The following is a 21,787-nucleotide window of genomic DNA, read 5'->3' as shown; positions in this document are numbered from 1 at the left end:
ATGCAATCAAGAATGATGATTGAGAAATCAATTTGAGCAACGATTGATACAACAAAGCATGCAATGAAGATAAATGTTTCATTATTGGGAATCTTTAATGTATATAGATTTAAACCGACCGACTTCCCAATGAAATAAACTGTATAACGTTTGAAATCGAAACTTGGAGCACGGTAAAAAAAATCTACATATCTGGTCAAACGTTAGCGCACATGCAATCAGGAGCAGGATAAGTGTATATGGATTGCTTCTCTTTCCTTAACCTGATCTGTCCTTGTCTATTTTTATGTCCAGTGAGAACAACCTTCCTGAATTCTGACCATTCCATGCTCTTATTGAGGAACAACTGACCTAACAGTACCATGTTTGGCTTTATAGTTTTCATGTTCAAGTATGCCCGATGTCCCACCTGATTATATGAAAAGAATTCACTTCCTTTTATCAGTGTGAACCTACAGATAGAACTTGTAACCATGTTTTGGCAATGTACTTTATATTGATTATGATGCTATTATATTGGTTTCAAGCTCATGCATATACGTTTGAATGGTGTATTGGGTTAAATTATAGAAAATGCCTTTGAACTTTGCTATTTGTTTAAAAAATACCTTTATTTTTTCAAAAATTGCAATATTGTCTTTGACCTTTTAAAAATGTTTCAAAACTAGCCTTGAAATAGAAGTCCTAAACGTCATATGAAAATTGGGATCATGTGGTGGTGATCTAGAAGAAAATATGGATTGTCATACCATTGAAAGTCATTGCCATAATATTCCAAGTCCCTGTTTCCATCCAACTTTCTAATGGATTTCTATTCCAATGATAATCTTGAAATGTTATGAGAACTTAAGGGTAATATTGCAACTTTAAAAAAAATGAGTTTTTCGAAACAAAAGCGGGGACATTTTTCAATAAAAAGCATAGCAAGAGCGAGAGTGAGAACCAAAGTTTGCACAACTCAACTAACAAATAGATGCGTGAGTGTCCAAAAGGTTTATAGTTCGAATCCTCCTACTTTCTATTGTAGAAGGAAAAAAAAAAAGAGGTTTGGCTCACCAGAGCATTGTGCATGTTTCCAGGCGAGGCAGAAATGAAGATGTCGCTGTACATGCTCACATAATAATCAACAGCAGCTGACAATGATGCTTTGCCTGCTACACCAGCACGTTCCAAGGGAGAGGTAAGGCTCTTCTTATCTTCCAGCAGCGGGAATACTTTGCGCAAAGTTGAGATCCTTGCTTCCCCACCATAAACCTGAAATAGACACGACCATTTCCGAAACCTTAGAGAACTCAGACTACTTAGAAGACGTTAAAAGAAGCTTTCTACCATACAATTATCAACTCCCCTAGATTCCCGTTGATAGATTACTTCCACATTCCTAGCAAAGAAAAAAATTGACCTCGTGTATAGCAAGGTAGACGCGTGTACTATTGCTAAACCCCAAAGCAGCTAGCAGCAATCCTATCTCTTCAGGAGTCAATGGGCAACGACCCTGATATCTCAACTCTTCATCAGTGAACTGTGAGTTAGGAACCCTTCCCTGCCAAATCACTTGACGATACTTTGCAAGAGCCAGTCTCTCAGCTTTGCCCCCACCAAACTCACAAGCTGAATGAGCAGCCATATCCTGCAAGGATGATTTGTAGAGATCATCACAATACTACTGGAATTGAGACAACTGTAAACCGCAAGACATTTTATTAGATAGAAAGGCCAAAAGTTAAAGCTAATCTAATTAAATAAACTTGGTCCTTGTTACATGAATATAGCATATTAATGGTCGTTGCAAATTGTAATGTAGCCATTAGACTGGATCCAGAACATAAAGCCTTACAGAAATTTCAGTATTTTCTCCCTGCATTAGGACTATTCCATATCATCCAAGATTACAATTTGAACCGTAAAAACTCCTAAGAGATGATAGCACTATGAATGGGCTGAAGTGAACAATGGAATCAATTCAAACTTCTGATATTGAAGGTTAATTTATAAAGTTTAATAATTGTTTTAAAAAAACCAGGGAAGGTACAGACCTTATCGAATCGGAGATGCAATACAACAAATTTCCCACGTTCCAGTTTTCTTGTCTCATCTGCTAGCAGATTCTCAGCTCCTTCTATTTCCTTTCGTTTTGAAGGGTAACGAAGGCGATTGACAATGGTATCTCCTAATTCAGTGATGCCACGAACAAAAGCTAATGCCTTGAAATTGACTTTACAACGCAGATGCTGAATCTCAGTAGGCAAGTCGTTGAAAGACAGACGATGAGAGAATGGAGCAACAGCAGCAATCCCATAGCTGTTACCACCAATTGCATTCCAACTCATTTATAAATGCTACACGATGTAGGATACTAAAGACAGAAGGCAGATTATGTGTGAAATACGCATGTTAAAATGGATTATCTTGGCAGGTACATGCGAGAACGTGATTTTGGCAAATAAGTGGGTTGGGTTCAAAATTTGTGACTAAGAAGAAAATATGTACGAGAGTTAGTTTTCCAATCAAACCACCACCGAACCGACCATTCAAATTGATCTCAACTGTCGAGTAAAAGTAGGGTGGTTCAATCAGTTTTATTCTTTACATCTTTTTTCTTCTGGGGGGGAGGAAATTTTCCCAAACCGACACCGACCGACCGATTTCGATTCGGTCTATCATGCTCACCTCTAGAGAGTAGTGAAATTATAAAAATACAGTAGTCAACATGTGAATTTCCTGAAAATCAAATATCCTGAATTATGGGCAGGACTTACCTCTTCAGTACGGGCAAGACATTTTCCAAGTACCAGTTTGCAGAAGCATGGGTGGGAGCTGTTTTAATTCTAGTATTGCGGATTCCAGTAGCATAGTATTCCCTTGTGCTCCAGGAGTATTCAGTAGGCAGTTCTTTGACTATTAATACATCATCACGCAGGACATCAATAAAGTGATCGACATCAAAAATTTCTCCAAATGAACTGGTCAGATAAAAAAAAAAATATTAGCAACTCTTTCCTGGACGACCCCCACCTCCCCTCCCCACCCCACCACCACCAAAAAAAAAAAAAAAAAAAAAAGGGATTACATTGTCAAGAGACACCACAATTAACTCATTCCTAGTACCTTGAATCCTTCCAAACAGCATTAACTTCAAGATGAGGTATGACCAATGTTGCATTCAGTATTCGGGCAACAGCAACTGCATCACAGATCTTTCACATGGGGTGGGGGGAGGGAGGCTAAGTTATTATGTAGCTAAAGAAGCCTGAAGGATAAAATGTCATTGAATTGGAATTGGTTTTACATTTCATCCATAGTTTGAAAGATGGCGATGATATTAACAATAAAGAACAACATTTACCTACCCCCATTCTTTGCTGATTCAATCCTCCATCTAAGAACACTTGAATGTAACCTTGAGGTTTTGTTGGTGATACTGCATGGTATCAGATGCGTGTATATGAGGAAGGACACGTCTAAAAAATGCAAAAGCAAAAAATTGTGAAGAAATTCCGCTCAAATATCAATGTGGTAAGCTAGAATAAGGAATACTAGAACTCGAAATTTGGCCTTCAAATCGTAGTACTCACATTCCGTTCTTGTAGGCTTCAGACAAGGTTTCCATCCTTGATTTGGCAATGGAGACCATATCTCTCTCTGGTCTTCTAATGTCTGAAATGCCATATACGGAACTCATTGTAAGAAACACCCTAAACAAAAAACTTCACTAAACTATTTAGCCTCCGCCTCATTTAATAACCATTTAGTCTTTAAAATCGTGCTTATTTCCTCACCATTGTTTGCCATGATTTTCATCTTTTTACTAAGGAAACATTTGGCGCGTAACTAAATTCAAAAAACAAAAACAAAATTTTGAAAAATATAGTCCCATTTGATATCCATTTGGTTTTAAAAAATTAAGCTTATAAATACTACTTCCGCCATAAATTTCTATGTTTTCTTGTCCACTTTCTTTTCATGTTTTCAAAAATTAAGCCAAGTCTTGAAAACTAAAAAGAATAGATTTAAAAAACTTGTTTGTATTTTTAGAATTTGACTATTAGTTTAAATGTTTCTTTAAGATAAATGAAAACATAATAGAGAAATTTGAAGTAAACAAGCATAAATTTCAATATTCAAAAAACTAAAAACAAAATTGTTATCAAATGGTACCTACCTTTATTTAGTTTTTAAAACTTGGCTTGAATTTTGAAAAACACCCCTAAAAAGTAGATATCAAAATAGAGGAACTCATAGGTATAAGTAGTTTTTATAAGCTTACTTTTTAGAAATAAAACGAGGTGTTTGGCCCAAAGAGTTGGAGTTGGAGAAGTGGAATTGTGAACTCCACTTCTTATTTGGTCCAAGGAGTTTTTGAATCCCACAACTTAAAAACGTCAATTTTGCTTTATTAACTACTTACACTATGAGTTCCACGACTTCAAAACTCCACTCTCGGTCCCATACACCCTCTAAATGATAATCAAACGAGCCTAAATATTTTAATTAAAAAAAATTGGAGATGGTTAAAAACTTAAAAGAAACAAGCAAATAAAGGATTGCTAACCGTGATATGATGCAAAGCACTTTCTAGCAAAATCGGGTGCCTTGGTCTTGGAGAAATCCACTCCTGTTATATCTAAGAACATCAAATATTTATATAAAATAACCGTCTGCAAAACTATCTCTGCCTCTATGGTTATCGGATACGTAAGAAGGGGGGGAAAAGAGGGAGATTTTGAAAAAATAAAGAAGAAAAGGAAAGCAAAAGAAAAGTTCGTAGAAACTGCTTTTCCAACCAAAAAAAATGAAGAGAATGCCTAGAAAGAAAGAGGATTAGAAATCAAAGGTTCTTTTACTTCATTTTAACTCTGCAATCAAAACAAATCAATATGAACATATTTTGCTAAACTCGGAAATCATAGAAAATCCCAGGTACAATTAGGGCAAGCAAGCAACGGATCTCATTATAAATTGCAGTTCAAAGACGAATCGTTGAGGAAACGTAGGGAAAAGGATAGGAGTGGATGAAGAACTTACAGAGAACAAGGAAGGCGAAGCGCGACCCAAGGGTTGGAAGAGATTGGGGAAAAAAAGAGGAAAGAGAAGAAGAAAAACAGCAGCAAGAGCTGCTCTGTGGGATTGGTTCCGATGACTGTAGTAGTGAAGCTCCATTGTTGGTTTTTTGGAGATCACAGCTTGGATTGGACACTGGATTTTGACGGTGAAGATGACTCGTAGTTAGGACTGAGAGGAGAGCCCAAAACAGTTTTTTCCGTTTTCTAATGCTGAAAAATTGACACCGCTAACCAATTTTGAGCCTCGAAATGAAAAATATTCCACTTTTTAAATACAAAGTTAAATTGACTTTCTGAAGTTATGGATTTACTTTTTCCTTTTTTATATATTTTTTTTTCTTATTTTCTAGTTTTTTTTTCTTATCCTTGTGTTTTTCTTCTTTTTCTCTGACACAACCACAACTTCTCCAGCATGGTGATTCTACATAAACAACACCAGTGCAACTAAGAGAGCGAGAGAAACGAGCGTGAAACTACACAGAGAGTACAAGAGTGCAAGAGAACAAGAGAGCGGAGAGAGATATGTGAAGGAGGAAGGCGATGTGAGAGAAGAAAGAGATTGAGCGAGAAAGTGAGAGAGGTCATTCTGTGATTGAAGAAAAAAAACCTCATTTAAAAAAAAAAAAAAAAAAAAAACAAATCTAAGATTACTTAACCAATTTCCAAAAAAAATAAATTTGACTGACTAAATCTAAGATTTATTGAAAGTATAAAATTAAAATTTAACATTTAAACGTATGTGGACTGAGATTGAAGAAACTCCAAGGTACATAGACCAAAAAGGTGGTTTAATTAGAAAAACACGGTGACTTTATTAAAGTAATGATCTAGGTCTAGCCATTTTTTTTTTTCAAAATGCATTTGATTTCTCCTTATTTCTTAACTAGTGTTAAACATTTGAATACTTAGTAAAAATTCAACTAAAAAAAGATTAGGTCTCATTCAAGTATTGATTTGGTTTTTTATTTTTAAAAATTGTGTTCGTTTTCTCACAAATTCTCACTCATAGTTTTCATATTTCCTACGTAAACATTTGAATTCTTAGTCAATTAAAAAAAAAAAAAAACTTAATTTTACTTTAATTTTGAGAACACTTCTAAAATGTAGACAACAAAATGTATAGACCAATAGATGGAAGTGATGTTTATAGGCTTAATTTCTAAAACAAAAAAACCAAAAATCAAATGATCACGAAATGGAGTTTCGTTTTTTAACTTTGTTAATGAACTTTCAAAATTACAAATTTAGCTCTTGATATTAGTATTTTTTTTAAAAAAAAAATCATTTTTTTGTTAAACACAAAAGTTGAGCTAAAATGTTTTAAATTTGTTAGTAACATGTTAGATACCGAATTAAAAATTCAAGAATCTATTAAATATAAAGTCGAAAGTTTAAATAATAAATAGACAACAAACTTGGGTTAAACTTGTAACTTAATCAAATTTGAATGTCATGTCATCATTTTTTAACGATGTTTTAATAAATAAGCGGAGTTTTAAAATCTAAAAAATATTATTACTATTTAAATTTTTAAAATGGGTTGTTTTCAAATATAGTAAAATGAGCCAAATTATTTACAAATATGGCAAATGTCAATGTCTATCACCGATAGATAGAGATGGTTTGTTATATTTGAAGATGTATCTGGTAGTTTTGTCATCTAAAATAATTATCTCTTTAAAATTTTACTTGTTTTTTCACATATTCTTCACAACGCTGTCATAGTTTTAAAATCTTGTTTTTCAATGTTTTTGAAATCAAAAGATTAGGCTTTAAAATTTTGGTTTTGTGGATTTCGATTAAGAATTAAAATATTTCGTTAAGAAATGCGAAAGCCGTTGAGAAAACAAACCTAAATTTCAAAAAAATAAAAACGAAAGACGAGCATGGAAGCGGATAACAAAGCAGAAAAACTAGTATATGCATAATTTTTAAAATCCAAATATTTATGAAACAAGCCCTTGATCTTTAAGTTATAGTATATACCAAATTAGTCTTCGTGCATTGAAGTCATGTTTGATAATCATCTCATTTTTTTTAAATTTTTTAAAATTAAACTTTATAAACATTAAATCCTCGTAATTTTGTATGTTTTGATATCCAATTTCTACTAATATTTTTTTAAAAATCAAGTCAAACAAAAAAATTTTAAAAAAAAAAAAGAACAGAAATTTTGTTTTGTTTTTAGAATAAAAATTGAGAAGAAACAAATAATAAAAAATGACAAATTGTCCCAACTAAATTATACCGAGTGAAAAAATTCTTCACTTTTATCAATCTTGTACTGTTACATCAACTTACTAGGCTCATTGTTTATAATGCCTTTGTGATTTATCTAAAATACTTATAATAAACCTTTCTAATCTCTTGGTCAATGCATTTGTGATTTATCTAAAATACTTATAATAAACCTTTCTAATCTCTTGGTCAAGAATACTAGCATAAAACTATGATCATAGTGGAAGAAAATATATACTTGTTTTTATGGAATAAGATTGTTTTCTTTCCTAGGGCAATAGCAATAGCAATAATATCAATGCTATTTACTAGAATCGCCACTGACAAATATGCTTCGACATTGGTAAAGAACTTCATCAGTAGAGCAAACAGTTTCAAGAAGCTTTGATTTTTTTCCAAAAAATAGAGGAAGCAAACAGCGTGTTGCTGGAGGTGGAGAGGAATTAAAAAACTAATCCTTGATATAACTAACATGAACATGGGTACATCAACCTTTACCCAAATGAATTTTCTATCGATATGAATAAGTTCATATGGAGCCATAACACTATTGACAGCATGGCAACCCAAACACTATTTCTGACATTATCATTTACAAATATAAAAGCAAAGAACACACCAACCAACCTTTTCATCTTATAACTCTGCATCATCTGACAAACCTTCTCTGACACCGTTGTGACTCGCTTCTTCGTGGTGCGGCAAATGCCTTGGTTTCTTTGCAGGGGGTTGCTCGTCTAAGTCCACCTTAGTAACCGAAGCAACCACCAGAGCATCATCATGCTCGACGTCTGTTTTGGTTGTTATATCTTCGTCCAGATGCGGCGATGTAAGGAGAGTCTCTTGACATATGGGATCATCAGAACCATTATTTTCTTCGTTAGTATCTTGAGAAAAGATAACGGCATCGACATCTTGCACCGTGGTAGCAGCAGAAGTAGGGCATTCTGCTACAGGTTCCAGGTTCTCCTTCTCGATCGATAGAGGCCTTTTTCTGTTCCTTTCTTCTTTGTTAGCAGGACTTGCTTCCCCAACATTGGAATGCTCAATGATTCCCACATCTTCCAAATCATCTGCTGGGGACGAGGTAATACCCCTGCCATGCTCTGGTTGAATAGACATGCATAAGTCAAAAGCAGCGTCAGATTCAAGGCCTCTTGATGAACACGGAAACCGACAAGCTTGAGATGTCATTGCATCAATTGGCTGCAAACCATCCTGTTCTGGAGGTAAGTACATGAAACGGTCTCCAGTTTCTGTATCTGCGTCCTCCTATTAGTAAGAAAAAAATTTATAGCATCAGAGCTGGCAATCATACTTACAATTGTTCTCTACTGGAAATTTTGGAAATGGTATCGTCTAGAACTAACGCACAGGAATTGCTTGAAGATGACAAGGAAATATTGTCTAACTTAATTGAAACTGAGAAAAACAAAAGAAGACAATACTTTTGTATCGGAGAAGACATCGAAAAGCAAACACTTAAAACCTAACCAATTAATTTTTTTTTGGAAAAAAAGAAAAAAAAAAAAAAACACCCTAGAGAACATATAAACTCTAAAGACAAAGCCAACACCATTGAGTAGACAAGGAAGAAGTCCTCTGAGACCAAAAGTGAAAGGATCAAACCACAAAACAAACTTCTAAACTGTTGCTTCCAAGCTTGCAATTACTAGGAAAAAAACGCAACTTCTTATGGGCAAAACAGCAAGGCTCAACATTCTTAACGTTGATATCAGCATGACTCATACATTATTGCCAAGCATATGAAAAAAAAATATATGTATATATATAAAAACGAAAAGATTGTGTCAATTTGCTTTCTTAATTGTTCTCAAAGATAAATATCAAAATCAACGAGCTCCTGCTTATCTGACATAAAATAATGCTCCCAGTTCTCTTAGATAATAAGAGAAGCAAACATACCTCCAGCACAGTACCATTTGAATCAAAATACGATGATGTTTGAGCAAAAGATTGATAGTGTCCAAGTAATGATCCATTAGAGGCACCCGGTTCGAATAATTCTCTGACAACCAAGCCAGAACCATCAATAAAGTGGTTGTGTCTACTCGAAGATTCAGATAATAGAGTAATTTCGATCCCATCAACAGCTTGTGAGCTTGACAAATTGTGATTGCATGCCACGGCTGGGCTTCCTCTTTCCGGAAGAAGCTCCAAACCAGTTTCATCCTCATTATTGGATGGAAATTTAGACAAGAGTTCATTACTGCAAGCAGCTGTGGACATTTCTTGAGATCGGTTTTCAAGGATTTCAAAAATTAATCTCTGTATTGAAGTTCGCTTGAGGTACGCCTCAGCAGGTAGGAACCAATCCACATTAAGCTGGGGAGATTCGTTAAAAATAAATCAAATTAGTCATGCCTAGTTTAAAAGATAAAAGCAAATTCAAGGAATTATATTACAATTCATTTTTGTGAACTCAAAAACTCTGTTAGACTACACTCACACATACAAAACGCAGAATATACTCCAGCTATTTTATGTTTCTGACAATCCTTTTTTTTTAAAAAAAAGAACAACAGTAATAAGTGTTCAAATTTATCTTCAAGTCTCAAACTGCGACACATGTCAATTGACCTACTTAGTACGAGTCATGTGAATTGTGAACATGTCGTGTCGAGTGATCTGAGAATCATTAATGCTTTCAATGAGAGTGAGATCAGAGATGGCACACATCGCATTTCACACCGCTAGTCCAATTAACAAAACAAAAGATCCCTCTCCTTTCTTCCCCAAGGAAAAGTAAAAGATCTTTTAGAAGGATGAAGGGTGAAAAGTAGATGTGGAACAAGGCTTCGAGGCTGATGCACAAACCAACTTGGGAAGGGACTTGAACGATGAGAAATGAAATGAACATGAGAACAAGAATTTTTTGGACAGCATCAATAAAGAAAATAAAAGGAAGAAAATTAAGCATTATAAATTAGAGATAAACCATAAGAAATTATGAACCTAATCCCATGCATCTTTTCTGTAACTCGCAAAATTGATTGAGAACACTCCATTTAAGAGGAGGCCTTTTCTTTTAGACCCTCCAATTTAGACTCATAGACCTTTCATGCCTAGGCCTTTAGGTTGTGATCTCTTTAGTTGATAATGAAGTTCTAATCTCTTTCGAAAAAAATTGAGGAAGTTATTTTGCTACTAGTATTCGTATTTTGCAAGGAAAACAATTTATTAGGCCGAAGTGGTTCACAAGAAAATTAGTTATACTTAACAATTACAAAAGTTGACATTCTCCAACAAAAACAAAGGGTGCAAAGCAGAAACTTACGAATTTTGAAAGCTTGGAGATCTTGAACGGGCTGAAATCAAGAGGAGCTTCTGCCAGAAAAAGTTCTAGATAATGGAGCAAAAATAATCCGCAATCAAATGAATTTTCCTGTTGCGGAAGCTGACATGAAACATGCAGGACATGTAAGACAGTCCCCCCAAAAAAAGGAAAGGTAAAGAGAGAATGAACGTAAGACAACAATATTAAACATCATGAGTTAGCAATAAAGGAACCAGTTCATTTGAGTTACAGTGGGCTCAAAGCAGGATTAGTGGCACTATGATTGGAGCTTAATCCCTCATTTCGAGATAGGGACAGAGTTCTGTGGCAGGCTAGTTTTTTTGCTGTGGTTACGGGAAATTTGAATTTGAGAGAAATAGTAAAATTTTTATGGAAGCTGAGAAATCTCGGAGGAGGTTTCAGAGGTTGCTAGTTTAGTTTTGTTTTCATGAGCATTTGTTATCCAACCTTTTTGTAATTATGAGCTTGGTTTTTTTTTTTTAGATTGAATTTTCTGTAGTTAGTGAGTGAACTCCTTTTTTGTGGGCTGCTTTGAATATCAATACAATGAAGTTAACAGCCAGAAAGTACCTCGAGTGTGAGAAACCGAAGGTTCTTAAATTTTGTAGAAATATCTTCAGGTGTCTCCTTGTTTCTCTCTTTCCATTCTTCCAGCAAATAACTGCCATATCATCACCGAGTCCCAGTGATTAAGGAACTTGCAAAAAAAAATTAAAATTAAAACTATAAATGCTGAGAAATTGGAAGGAATAATTGGAGGCGGCTCATTTTATAATCCATTACAAAAACAAAATGCTAAAAGTAGAAAGGGCGAAAGACAGAATCAGCAAATTACTACAAAATCTTTTCTATGAGATAGCAAGCTACATTCATCTGAAAAAGTGAAAAAGCAGGAGTGAGTACAAGGATAAGATGTCAACGAATAGGTTTATTGTGCTTGCTTTGGATGGAATATCCCTAAAAATGTTAGATCCTTTGTCATGGGCTCTCCATCGCAAGATTAACACATTGAACAAAGCATGAAAGTTACAGCTATTGCCTCGATTCAAACTTGAAGCCCAACTCAATGGTGTATTCTTGATAAAAAAATGAAATCAGATCTTCGAGACTCTACGCTAATTCCAAATTCCAAAGGCTACTTCATAAATTAATTTTGGAAAGAGAAGTTTGCCACTTGGGACATCTTGTTGAGATGGAATCTCCCTGATAAGGAAGTAAACAAATGGGCATTGATGCTTCAAGCCTTGCACAGCCTGAGACTCAGTCACGATCCAAAAATGGGTTTTTTTTCACTCAGCTCAGCCACTATTGCTCTTTCTAAGAATCATGAACTTCAACCTTGATCTGAGAATACAGTATTATGGGAAGCCAAACTCCCCAAAAAAGTTAAATTCCTACGGATCCTAATCCCTAATCCAAGGCAAGCTTAACACAAATGATATGCTTCAAAGGAGACTTTCAGATTTCTTCTATCTCCTCTGCTCGGTGAGTTCTTTGCAAATCAGACTCGGAAAGCCATACTACATTTTTGTTCGCTTCTCTATAGCTTATGATTGTTAGATTAATTTATTCTCTGTCTTTGGGTTGAGCTGGTGCTTTCCTAAGCCTTTAATCAACCAGCTTCTCATTGGTACCAATTTTAAGGGCCCTTCTAAAATTCTTTGGACTAATGCAGTTTGCTCAATACTGTGGCAAAACTGTGGCATGTCTGGACAGAAAGGAATCACAGAATTTTATAGGGGCCAGAGTCTATTACTGCTAGTTTATGGAACCTTATTTCCCTCCACGTGTCATCTTTGTGTTCTGTCAACATTTTTTAATTATGTTTTTGATTCACATCCTTGCCAAATGAGAGGCCGTCTTGCCACCCTATGGCTTCTTGGGGATATCACATTCCCCTTCTCTTGTATATGCCTCTTTGATCTATATATTTCACTTTTCTATAAAAAGATAATAATAATAATAATAATAAATAAATATTAAATACTCAGTTTCTTTTCATCCACACTCCAATACAATTTCATTACTAACACTGCTTCATAGGATTTTTCCTTTTCATTTGAATGGATGACCACGAAGAAGATGCTCTAGAGTCAAGCTTTTGGTTGAAAAAGGCTAAATTGTAATCTTGCAAAAGAGTAACACCACATTCCGGCCAGGATCAATGGAGGAAAAGGTGATCAAGGTTCTCCTCGCTTTACAGAGAGAAGAAACTTGGTGACATTTTTTTTTTTTTTTTTTTTTATATTCGTGAGTGTTCAGGCCAACTTACGCGTACCTCGACTAATCTCACAGGACAACCCCAGGCCAATATTCGTGAGTGTTCAAGCCAACTTATACATAAGATATTAACATTAGGTAGGTGGTCAATGGTCATCATGGATTGAACCTATGACCTCTTAGTCCATCATCAAGGGGATGTTCCCTTATTGAACATTAGGCCAACCCATGATGGTTTGGTGACAAAGTTCTACTATAATTTTTCCTCTTCAATAAAATTTTTTGCTTTATTAAACTAATAAGAGAGAACAAAAATCAAACATACGTAAACAAATTAAAACACTGCAATGCAAAGTCTCTCCTAATGCCTTTTGTAATGACAAATCGCCCCCCAATACAAAATTATACTAATTCCCCCCCCCCCCAACACACACACACTCTTACAACCTAGGAAAAGGCGTCCACTTCCTAACAAAGAGGTTACACAAATTGCAAAGATACAAAATTATATTACTACACTTGATCTTAGCCAAAAGGCCGAGAAAGGTATGATACAAAATTATATTACTAAAACAAAAGAATGGTTAAATTAAATTTTTTTAGTTCCTTAACTTTAAGATCCGTATCTATTTGGTCCTTAAACTTTTGAAATACAAATTTAGTTCCTAATCTTTCAAATTTTTTAACCTTCCTAAATCTACGAGACATGAAATTTAAAGTTTGGGGTTTCATTAAACATTTTCATATATAATAAATCCATTAATTTTTTTAAAATTTTGAATTTGTTAGGACCTATTAGAGACAAAATTGAAAGTTTAGAGACCTATGAAATTTAACAACCCCCCTAAAAATGATAATAATAGAACTTAAAAACAAAAGGCAAGAAAACAATTACTTAGCAGAAGATGAAAAGAGGTTGGTTGCAATATGCAAAAGAAGGCAGGTACTGAAAACACTTCTGAAGTTAGCATCAAACTTCTCAGTAAGGAAGAGACTAATTCTGTATTAGTAAATAAAAGTAAGATGCAATGTCAAACTAACCATGACAGAAAGATTCACCTTTTTTCGGATAGCTTAGATGCACTGTTCAAACTAATAAACTGAACTTCATAAAAACTATAAAAACAAAGGAACACCTTTGGATGAGATTTTTAAGACCTCCGTGACTTCCTTTAATAGAATCCATATGCAATATACACGGTACTTTCATGGACTTCATCAGGTTTTCATCTGAAACAAGACAGAAGTTATTACTGAAGGGAGACACATATTAGCCCAATCCCAAAGAATGAAGAACTTACCGCTACATCTAGCCACTTCACCAGGATGGCATATGACCATTAAGCTCCAGTGAAGGCTGTTATGATAAACATGTAAAGTTGAAAAAGATACCCACTTCAAGTGATGTTTAGCTTATGACACAAGGCAAAAATCTTTCCAGAAGAGAAAAACCTTACTTAAAGTTTATAGGGATGAAGATATAGTCCTTGTCAAATAAATCCACTTTCCGTGTCCATTTCCGAACACGTAGAAAGGCAGCTCTGCCATCCGATGCACTAGACGGATCTTTGTCAAGGTCTGCCAGCTTCCTAAAGAAAAAACTATTGAAGAAGTGAAATCTATGCTTCTCCTTGGGATCTATCTGGCTCTTCAAATACCTGCCAATCAATTCCATTTAGAAAGGGTGTGATCCAATATTTGCAATAAAAGTTTGTTAATATGAAGACCAGTCAGCCATGCAAAGTAATGGTGAAATTTGAGAATTATGGACCACAACTTTAAATGAGAAGCTGAAAATCCCAATAGGAGAATATACAGGGGGAACACCTCTGATAGTAACAGTATTCAATCATGATTACAACCAATCGCTATATAATTTGACTCACTGGATGTAAAAGTCAATGATTGTGTCATTGACAAATGTCTCTGGTTGTAGCAAGTCAACATCCCTCTTACTAATGGAAACGGCATCTGGATCTCCTTTGGGATAGACAACTTCTTCAAAAGGCTCATCAAAGCTGCAAACAGACTCATATAAATTGGAAGGGGAGGGAAAAAAAAGGTGGCCACCGCCAGATAATATACTGAAGTTCATGTATCGATCATCTAATAAAGAGAGCATACTTTACAATTACAAATAGAAGGTGAAACAAGGTTGATCCGCATGCATGACATTTCAAATCTCATAGCATAGTAAATATGAATCTTTTACTCAAAATTAACAAATGTAGTTTAAGAAGTATATACGAAGAAAATTACAAATAAACTAACCAAATGGTTTAAAACATGAAGACTACCTTTAAAAAGAAAAAAGTAAAAAATTCCACTCACTTGGGAAAATAATGTCTCTGCCCATCTAAATCATCATCGTCTGTTCCTATTCCCACACTACAAGACATAATAGAGGTAAACAATAAATCAATGAACAAGAAAGACCAATATATGCCAAAGGGAATCACAACAAAGTTCATAGGTGAATGCAACCAGTGCATGCATGTTATCTGAGTGACTTATTCTACAGAGAGCTGTCTCAACCATGAAATGAAGAATGTAAACCATAATACTTCTTTAGAATATGCCACATAAATTGGTGTCTTTACATAGTGTTTTAAAAAGCCCTCTCAGGCGTGCACCTAGGCTCAAGACTCAGGTCTAGTACCTCACCTTTTCAAGGCAAGCCTAACAAAATAAGGGCTTTTGTGAAGCCCCAAGACTCAAAGCCCTGGACCTTGGGACTTTTTCATTATTTTTAAAAATTATAATAATTAAGGTTTTTCCTTCTTTATTAACTAAAGAAATCAAAATTACTAAAAGCTTAAATGCAAAATTTCTTGTGTTTAGGGATCCTTTTTTTCCATATTTCCATTTCCACTATGCTTTCTCTTCTTAATGTAAGCACCTCAAAACCCACACTTTTTTCTGCACCTTGCGCCTTGAGCTTTAAAAACAGTCTTTATGTAATGCCAAATTTATAACTTCTATTTTTAAAAAACTACATATGAACAACAATATAATGACACGGAAAACGGATTACTTACTCGAGAGAAATATTCCAAATAGCCATGTATCTGGAATCCAAAGATCTGATTTTTTGTTGTTTCTCAGACCAATAAGAATCAACAAGAGCAATCTTCACTTCCTTAATGCCTGAATCAAGTTCATAGGCAGTACATATTTGTCAAACTAACGACAAGAAAGATTTTTATCACATTATTGAGAACACTGATGAAATGACACAGGAAAGAAACCAATGAGGATGTCTAGAAGAATATAAATGTTAGCCCATAGTTACCAAAGATTTACGTTGAAATACTATCAATTTTATGCAACTGAAATCTAATTCCAAAAACTCAATGTTGCAGAAGTTCACTGACCAGAAGTGTCACACACATTATCGCATTCACCAGCATCCTTCGATATAACATGGAGCTTGATCATCACATATTCAACCTGTATGCCAAAAGAAAACTGGAAAATCACAAAAGAACTCAAATATCATGAAATTTAGTTTCTAAAGACATAACCACTCACCCTTTGAAAGCACTGGCACTCAATATGAATGAGATCATCAACTCTCCATTCAAGGTTCAGGAACTCATTGCTTCCATAATCAGCAAAACCATTAATTTTGATTCCATTATGTGAAAAGGTTAACGAGGGACTGGCATAGTAAAAATCTCCGCAAACAATATAATCAGGATAAAGGACAACCTCCTCATTAAGATCATCCTATGCATTGAACGGAGGAAAGCTTCAGTACCCAAATGCATATATTCTGGACAATAAAATTTGATGACTACTATCTGCCTATGGAATTGATATAATAATAATAATCTTGAAAAAAAACAAAAAAATCATCCTAAGTTGTAAACAATTCTATTACCCACAAAACAATGTGAAATTAGACGTCTCAGAATTAAAATTACAAACATAACTTGATAGAAATTTCCAATATCAAAGAAGATGCATCATGTTTTACTATTTCATTTCTTTCTTCCTAACCTAACCTAACCAGTGCTTTTCCCTTCAAACGCTCTTTGAGAATAAGAGGAAACTATAGTCTCCTTCAATATTTAAAAAAAAAAAAAAAAAAAAAAAAAAAAAAAAAAAAAAAAAAAAACTTGGCATGGACTGACAATGAAGAATCCGTAATAATACGAACAACGTGAACATCCGGACAACCTACACTTCTCATAGAAGTAGTTAGACTTCAAAAGTCCTGGATTCCCAGTAAAAAATAATGAAAAATAAGAAATAAGTTTCAGGAAAAATTTAAGACATAAGTGCGTGAAATTTTTCTCTGTCAGTTTAAATAGTCACAAGGAAGAAACTTACCTTTTCATTGTCAGATGAGCAATTATCTGAAGACTTCCCGTTCAACAAAACTGAAAATTGTCCAAAAAAATTATAGTCAGAAAAGGTAACAAAGATAGAATACGAGCTTGTTTCATGACAATAGTAATTAAGCATTGTTGTTTTAAGGTCAATCTATTTACTCGTCTAGAAAATATTTTTCCTTGTTCACTAATAAATTGACTAATTAAACTCATGTTTCTATAATCAATCGATCCCCCGATAGAATCAGGGGCAAACGCCTACAAAAAGATCATTTGGATTTAAGGAGTCACTTGGATTTATCCAAGGTTTGTTTGTTCCTTATCCCAAAAATCCTATTTCAAACGGATCTAAAACGATTTAGAATTAAGAAATAGGATTTGGTTTGTTTATATTTAAATATAAAAGATCTCTAATATATGTAACTTCTCATCATCCTTGGACTGGAAAAGGGTGACTCACGGACAATCGGTTCGATCTATTTCTTTATCTCCCCATGAATTGTATGCTTGTAACAATGGAGATAGAATTTTCTCAATTCTTATCAATTAGGCATATTGTGTCGATTCTTTTGAGTAATATATCTGGAAATCCCAATTAATTCCTTACTAACACTGTTTCGAACACAACAAGTACATTCCAAAATAACTGTTACTCGGGCTTGAGGACAGGTTTTATTCAGGGCAACTCTTGCACGTTATATGTGATGTAAGTTCTTGGAAACTTCTGTTTGCTGCAGGCCGTATACCAAGTCGATGGAAGATCTGTTGTCTAATTTTTCAAATTGAAGGGGGAAATTTAGGTTTTTTCAAATTCCTTTTTCTGGTTGAATGGGGCAATGGCCATCCGTTGAAAGATTTGAACAGGAAAAATAATAATAATAATAATATTTACAACTTCTTGTAATAGGAGGAAGGAGAGTGGCAAGGTATCAACCTTGGTGTCTACTAACAAAGCCATTAGAAATGTGCCCTTACTGTTCAAATCAGTTGATTGAAGAGTTTTTTCTTTTCCTTCTTCTTCCTTTTCTTTTCTTTTCTTTTCTTTTCTTTCTTAACATCAGTCCCCTTTCAAAATCTTTCTTATTGATGCATTTTACTCCCTTTCTGGGAAACAACAACCAAAACAATGTTGAAATAAACAAAACAAATAGAACATACCACCATCCTCTACAGTTTCTGAAGGAGGGCTCATTGGAGAACTCCCTTTCATGCTTCCATTAGGATTTGAAAGTGCATCAACTTGCTCCCTCTGTAAATTGTAAAAAAGTGTTAATTGAACATAACTGACACTCCTACATATCTAAAAAGAAAATAGTGTTCAGAATGCAGAAAGTAAAGTACTTCAGCAGTAAACTCAGGAAGAGTGCAATTTAAACCCAGTGTAGGACTTTGAGAGCTAGATCCAATTTTTCCAAGTTCAGAGCAAAGGCTTTGTGTCACATGATTATCTACTTGCATTAGCATATCTTGTGAATGGCATTTCACTTCTGTTTCTGTATTGGGATCCAATTGATATTTCTCTTCTTCCATGATTTGCTGCTCTTTAGTTGTGCCCGAAAGATTAAGTGAAATACCATTAGCACAACCATGATTGCATTCCTCCAAATCAACATCCATGTGTGGATTTTCAATCTCCTTCCCTTCAATAACAAATCCATTGGTCACGGTTAGTTTATCTTCATAAATTTATAAAATGGATGACCATCAACAAAGGAACTAATTTTGAAGTTAGCCAAAAAAGAAAAAAAGGGATTGCTGTTCTGCAGTACCATTGTTGAACGGATATTCATTAAAGAAATGGCACAAAAAGAAAGCAATTCTGAAATGATAACTTAGAGAACGACAACCCATAGAGTGAGAAATGAATAGCACAACAGCATGGATAAACATCACGATAGTTTATATTTGTTTTCAGATACAGAAAATATTCAAACATGTCCGGAAACTAATTATAATAGCAATCTTCACTAATTAATGATACCAGAGTGTAAAGACATTTGCCGTTCCATAAGTTTTTTTCTTTTTAGATGAAAGATGAGAAAATATCATTCCAGAAATCCTTTTCTCAGACGTGAATCTCCAAAGGGATCAAACTCATCTACCCCTTTTGACAGCGTACAAGTTAGCCGCAGAGTGGGGGGAAAATGCACTTTAATTCCCCATTGGAAGTAAGCGAGCAATTAGCGATAATTCCATGTAGTGAAACACCACAAACAGTTAACATGTGGCCAGAAATTGTAGTACAATTCACTGGACTACCATTCAATAGGTTTCAAATTCGTCTGTAGTTGGCCGAAAATCGACAACAAAGAACCGATTAACATTCTACGGACTACTCCATGATCTACCTAGGGCAAAAAACAAACGGAACGAATATAGCGATCAAATTTCACTTCGCATAACTCCAGAAAAAAACCCCCTAAATCATCTATACCAAAGAACCGATACTCTGTTTCCAATCAAAATTAAGGACTCATATCCAACTATCTGGTACTTACGCGTATAAATAACATAGCAAAAATGAAGTAATTTCAAGTTGAGGAAGACCTACCACATTCGAGAAATTCATACTTCAAAACAGCGTTAGATTCGACATTAGGGTTTTTGAATTTGCTGAGGCGCTTCTCGGAGATCAATTCAGGAAGCTCATCTTCTTCGGTGAAATCGAAGACTTCGAGACTTCTGACGGAGGCGTTCTTCATGACGAAGAGAGGGAGGAAGGGAAGATCGGTGAGTTGAAAACGAGTCAAAAGGGAGCTCAGTGTGTTGACATTCGTAAATCAGAGCGCAACCTCCGATGAACAGGGGAAGGCAAGGTTTAACTAAACGCAGATTTGTGACAAAGCTTTTTTGGCCCACTTGGGTTGAACCAATGACATGAATCAGCTGGATGCTCGTTCACGCCTTTGTTTGTTGATTTAATTTAAATGCACTTCTGCTTTGAGAAAGTTTATTACAACTTACTTACTCCTTAGGTTTAAATACTCTAAGAGTATAAAGGTACCGAAAATCGATCAAACGGATCGAAATACCGAATTAAGATCCGTCGGTTGAGACTAGAACTTGATTGATCTGTTTTTTATTTTCATATAAAAATTTTAGAAAATCAATCGACCGACCGATATATATATAAAATGTTTTTCTAAAATTATTTTTTCTAAAAAAATAAGTATAAAAAAGTAAGGTCATTACCATCAACCTAAGTCCAAGTCTATTGCCTTAGTATTGATTTTTTTTTTTATGTTACCTAAATTCCAAACCCACGTCATAATTGATTTAAATTTTTCCTAAAAAATGATTAATTTAAATTTTAAAAAGTTGCAAATTATGTTAACCTAACAATAACACTTCATCTCATCTTTTATTTTCATTCACTTTGGCTTTTCTTATAAAAAACAAAACAAACAAAAAAGAAGACAAAATCGAACCAGCCGATCGTCAGTCGAATTTCATGCACTTTTTTTGTCAATTTTCTCCCAAAATCGACGCCAACTGACCAATAAACACTCATACTCCTTCATTATAGAATGAGTATAGTTTAACGATAATTAATAATTTTTTTATTAATTGATATGCACTTCTTTTTATATATGGAGGCAATTGCAAAGCTAAAAAAAAATAGTAAAATTAGGTCCATAGTCTACATATAAAGATTTTGCAAAAAAAAGGGCAAAATAACAAATTTAGATCAATTGAAATAGTCGAATGACCAATATATTCTCACTGTTAAAAATGCATGATTGTATTTGATTGTCATTTGATATCATCTGATTGGCAATGATACTAATTGCTATCTAATTGTTATCTGATTACTATCTGATTGTTATTTGATATTGATTGTAATTTGATTGCTATTGTATACTGAAGCCAATGATATTGATTTACTATCTGATTGTTGTTAAATTGATATTTGATATTGATTGTTATCTAATCTTCACTGATACTAATTGCTATAATTGTCGTCTGGTTTTAATCAAATACTAATTACCAATGATATTGATTTCTATTTGATTCTTGACTGTTTGCTGCTTGATTATTATCTGATTATTGTTTGACGATGATTATTAATGATACCGATTGTTATCTGATTACTATTTGATATCAATTGTTAATGATACATATTGCTATTTGATATTGATTGTTATCTAATTATTATCTCATTGTTATCTTATACTGATTGCTAACAAGAATGATTTACCATCTACTCGTTGCCCTAATTATTATTTGATATTACTTGTATATGATTGCTAATGATATTGATTGCTATCTAATTGTTATTTGATTAATTATTGTTGGGTTGTATATCCTAAAACTCGCAATTTGTAAAATTAAACATATTCTATTTGCAATAAAGATGTTATTAAGGTTTATTCAATAAAATTGTTATAAAATATGTAATTTGCAGTTGTAAAAATTAAATCCAATAAACTAACGAACCCCTAGCTATATCATGAATACTTGAACCTCATGTGGAGACATAAAAAGAGGATCAAGTTTGGGTATATAGCTAAACGGTCTATAAGTATAAGGATAGGGTTGGGTACCTTATTTTGGGGACACTTTGGATACAACCCGCTTTGTATTTGATAGAGACATACGAGTGGGGGCAT

General features: G+C 34.2%; 2 protein-coding genes and 1 pseudogene across 3 annotated transcripts; all 3 read right to left on the bottom strand.

The window, feature by feature from the left end:
* Positions 1 to 59: 59 nt before the first annotated feature.
* Positions 60 to 5,358, bottom strand: LOC120076908 (O-fucosyltransferase 31-like). The gene is made up of 10 exons (XM_039030870.2): positions 5,026 to 5,358; positions 4,553 to 4,615; positions 3,576 to 3,657; positions 3,351 to 3,421; positions 3,109 to 3,197; positions 2,760 to 2,963; positions 2,037 to 2,301; positions 1,403 to 1,630; positions 1,057 to 1,254; positions 60 to 409 (listed from the first exon to the last, which is right to left on the bottom strand). The coding sequence occupies exons 1-10, from the start codon at positions 5,158 to 5,160 to the stop codon at positions 197 to 199; spliced, it is 1,548 nt and encodes a 515-aa protein (XP_038886798.1). The 5' UTR covers positions 5,161 to 5,358; the 3' UTR covers positions 60 to 196.
* A 2,303-nt stretch (positions 5,359 to 7,661) lies between these two features.
* LOC120076906 (Cysteine proteinases superfamily protein) lies at positions 7,662 to 20,132 on the bottom strand. Of its 2 annotated transcripts, XM_039030868.2 has the most exons (16): positions 19,729 to 20,132; positions 18,519 to 18,817; positions 18,336 to 18,426; positions 17,176 to 17,225; positions 16,372 to 16,569; positions 16,215 to 16,290; positions 15,879 to 15,987; positions 15,172 to 15,228; positions 14,727 to 14,858; positions 14,298 to 14,498; positions 14,142 to 14,197; positions 13,977 to 14,070; positions 11,191 to 11,281; positions 10,600 to 10,719; positions 9,228 to 9,647; positions 7,662 to 8,573 (listed from the first exon to the last, which is right to left on the bottom strand). In XM_039030868.2, the coding sequence occupies exons 1-16, from the start codon at positions 19,877 to 19,879 to the stop codon at positions 7,938 to 7,940; spliced, it is 2,781 nt and encodes a 926-aa protein (XP_038886796.1). In that variant the 5' UTR covers positions 19,880 to 20,132; the 3' UTR covers positions 7,662 to 7,937. The 2 variants fall into 2 exon arrangements, with proteins under 2 accessions (XP_038886796.1, XP_090168693.1); XM_090312567.1 differs by lacking the exon at positions 14,727 to 14,858.
* On the bottom strand, positions 13,315 to 13,390 carry LOC120076937 (U2 spliceosomal RNA; annotated as a pseudogene).
* Positions 20,133 to 21,787: the final 1,655 nt, after the last annotated feature.

Source organism: Benincasa hispida, chromosome 4, assembly GCF_027475165.1.
Source record: "Benincasa hispida cultivar pf3 chromosome 4, pf3_genome.v1.1, whole genome shotgun sequence".
Classification (NCBI taxonomy): Eukaryota; Viridiplantae; Streptophyta; class Magnoliopsida; order Cucurbitales; family Cucurbitaceae; genus Benincasa; species Benincasa hispida.
The sequence above is the reverse complement of the archived record's forward strand: the minus strand, read 5'-3'. Positions and strand labels throughout refer to the sequence as shown.

What these genes read in the sequence shown, in the direction of transcription:
- LOC120076908 (XM_039030870.2), bottom strand. Translation starts at nt 5,160, where the DNA reads ATGGAGCTTCACTACTACAGTCATCGGAACCAATCCCACAGAGCAGCT. An exon ending in GTGCTTTGCATCATATCACG is followed by an intron (nt 3,658 to 4,552) that starts GTTAGCAATCCT and finishes ATGGCATTTCAG; the next exon opens with ACATTAGAAGACCAGAGAGA. An exon ending in GAAACATGCACAATGCTCTG is followed by an intron (nt 410 to 1,056) that starts GTGAGCCAAACC and finishes TCATATAATCAG; the next exon opens with GTGGGACATCGGGCATACTT.
- LOC120076906 (XM_039030868.2), bottom strand. Translation starts at nt 19,879, where the DNA reads ATGAAGAACGCCTCCGTCAGAAGTCTCGAAGTCTTCGATTTCACCGAA. An exon ending in GCTCATCTGACAATGAAAAG is followed by an intron (nt 16,570 to 17,175) that starts GTAAGTTTCTTC and finishes TTCAATGCATAG; the next exon opens with GATGATCTTAATGAGGAGGT. An exon ending in TAATGTGTGTGACACTTCTG is followed by an intron (nt 15,988 to 16,214) that starts GTCAGTGAACTT and finishes AACTTGATTCAG; the next exon opens with GCATTAAGGAAGTGAAGATT.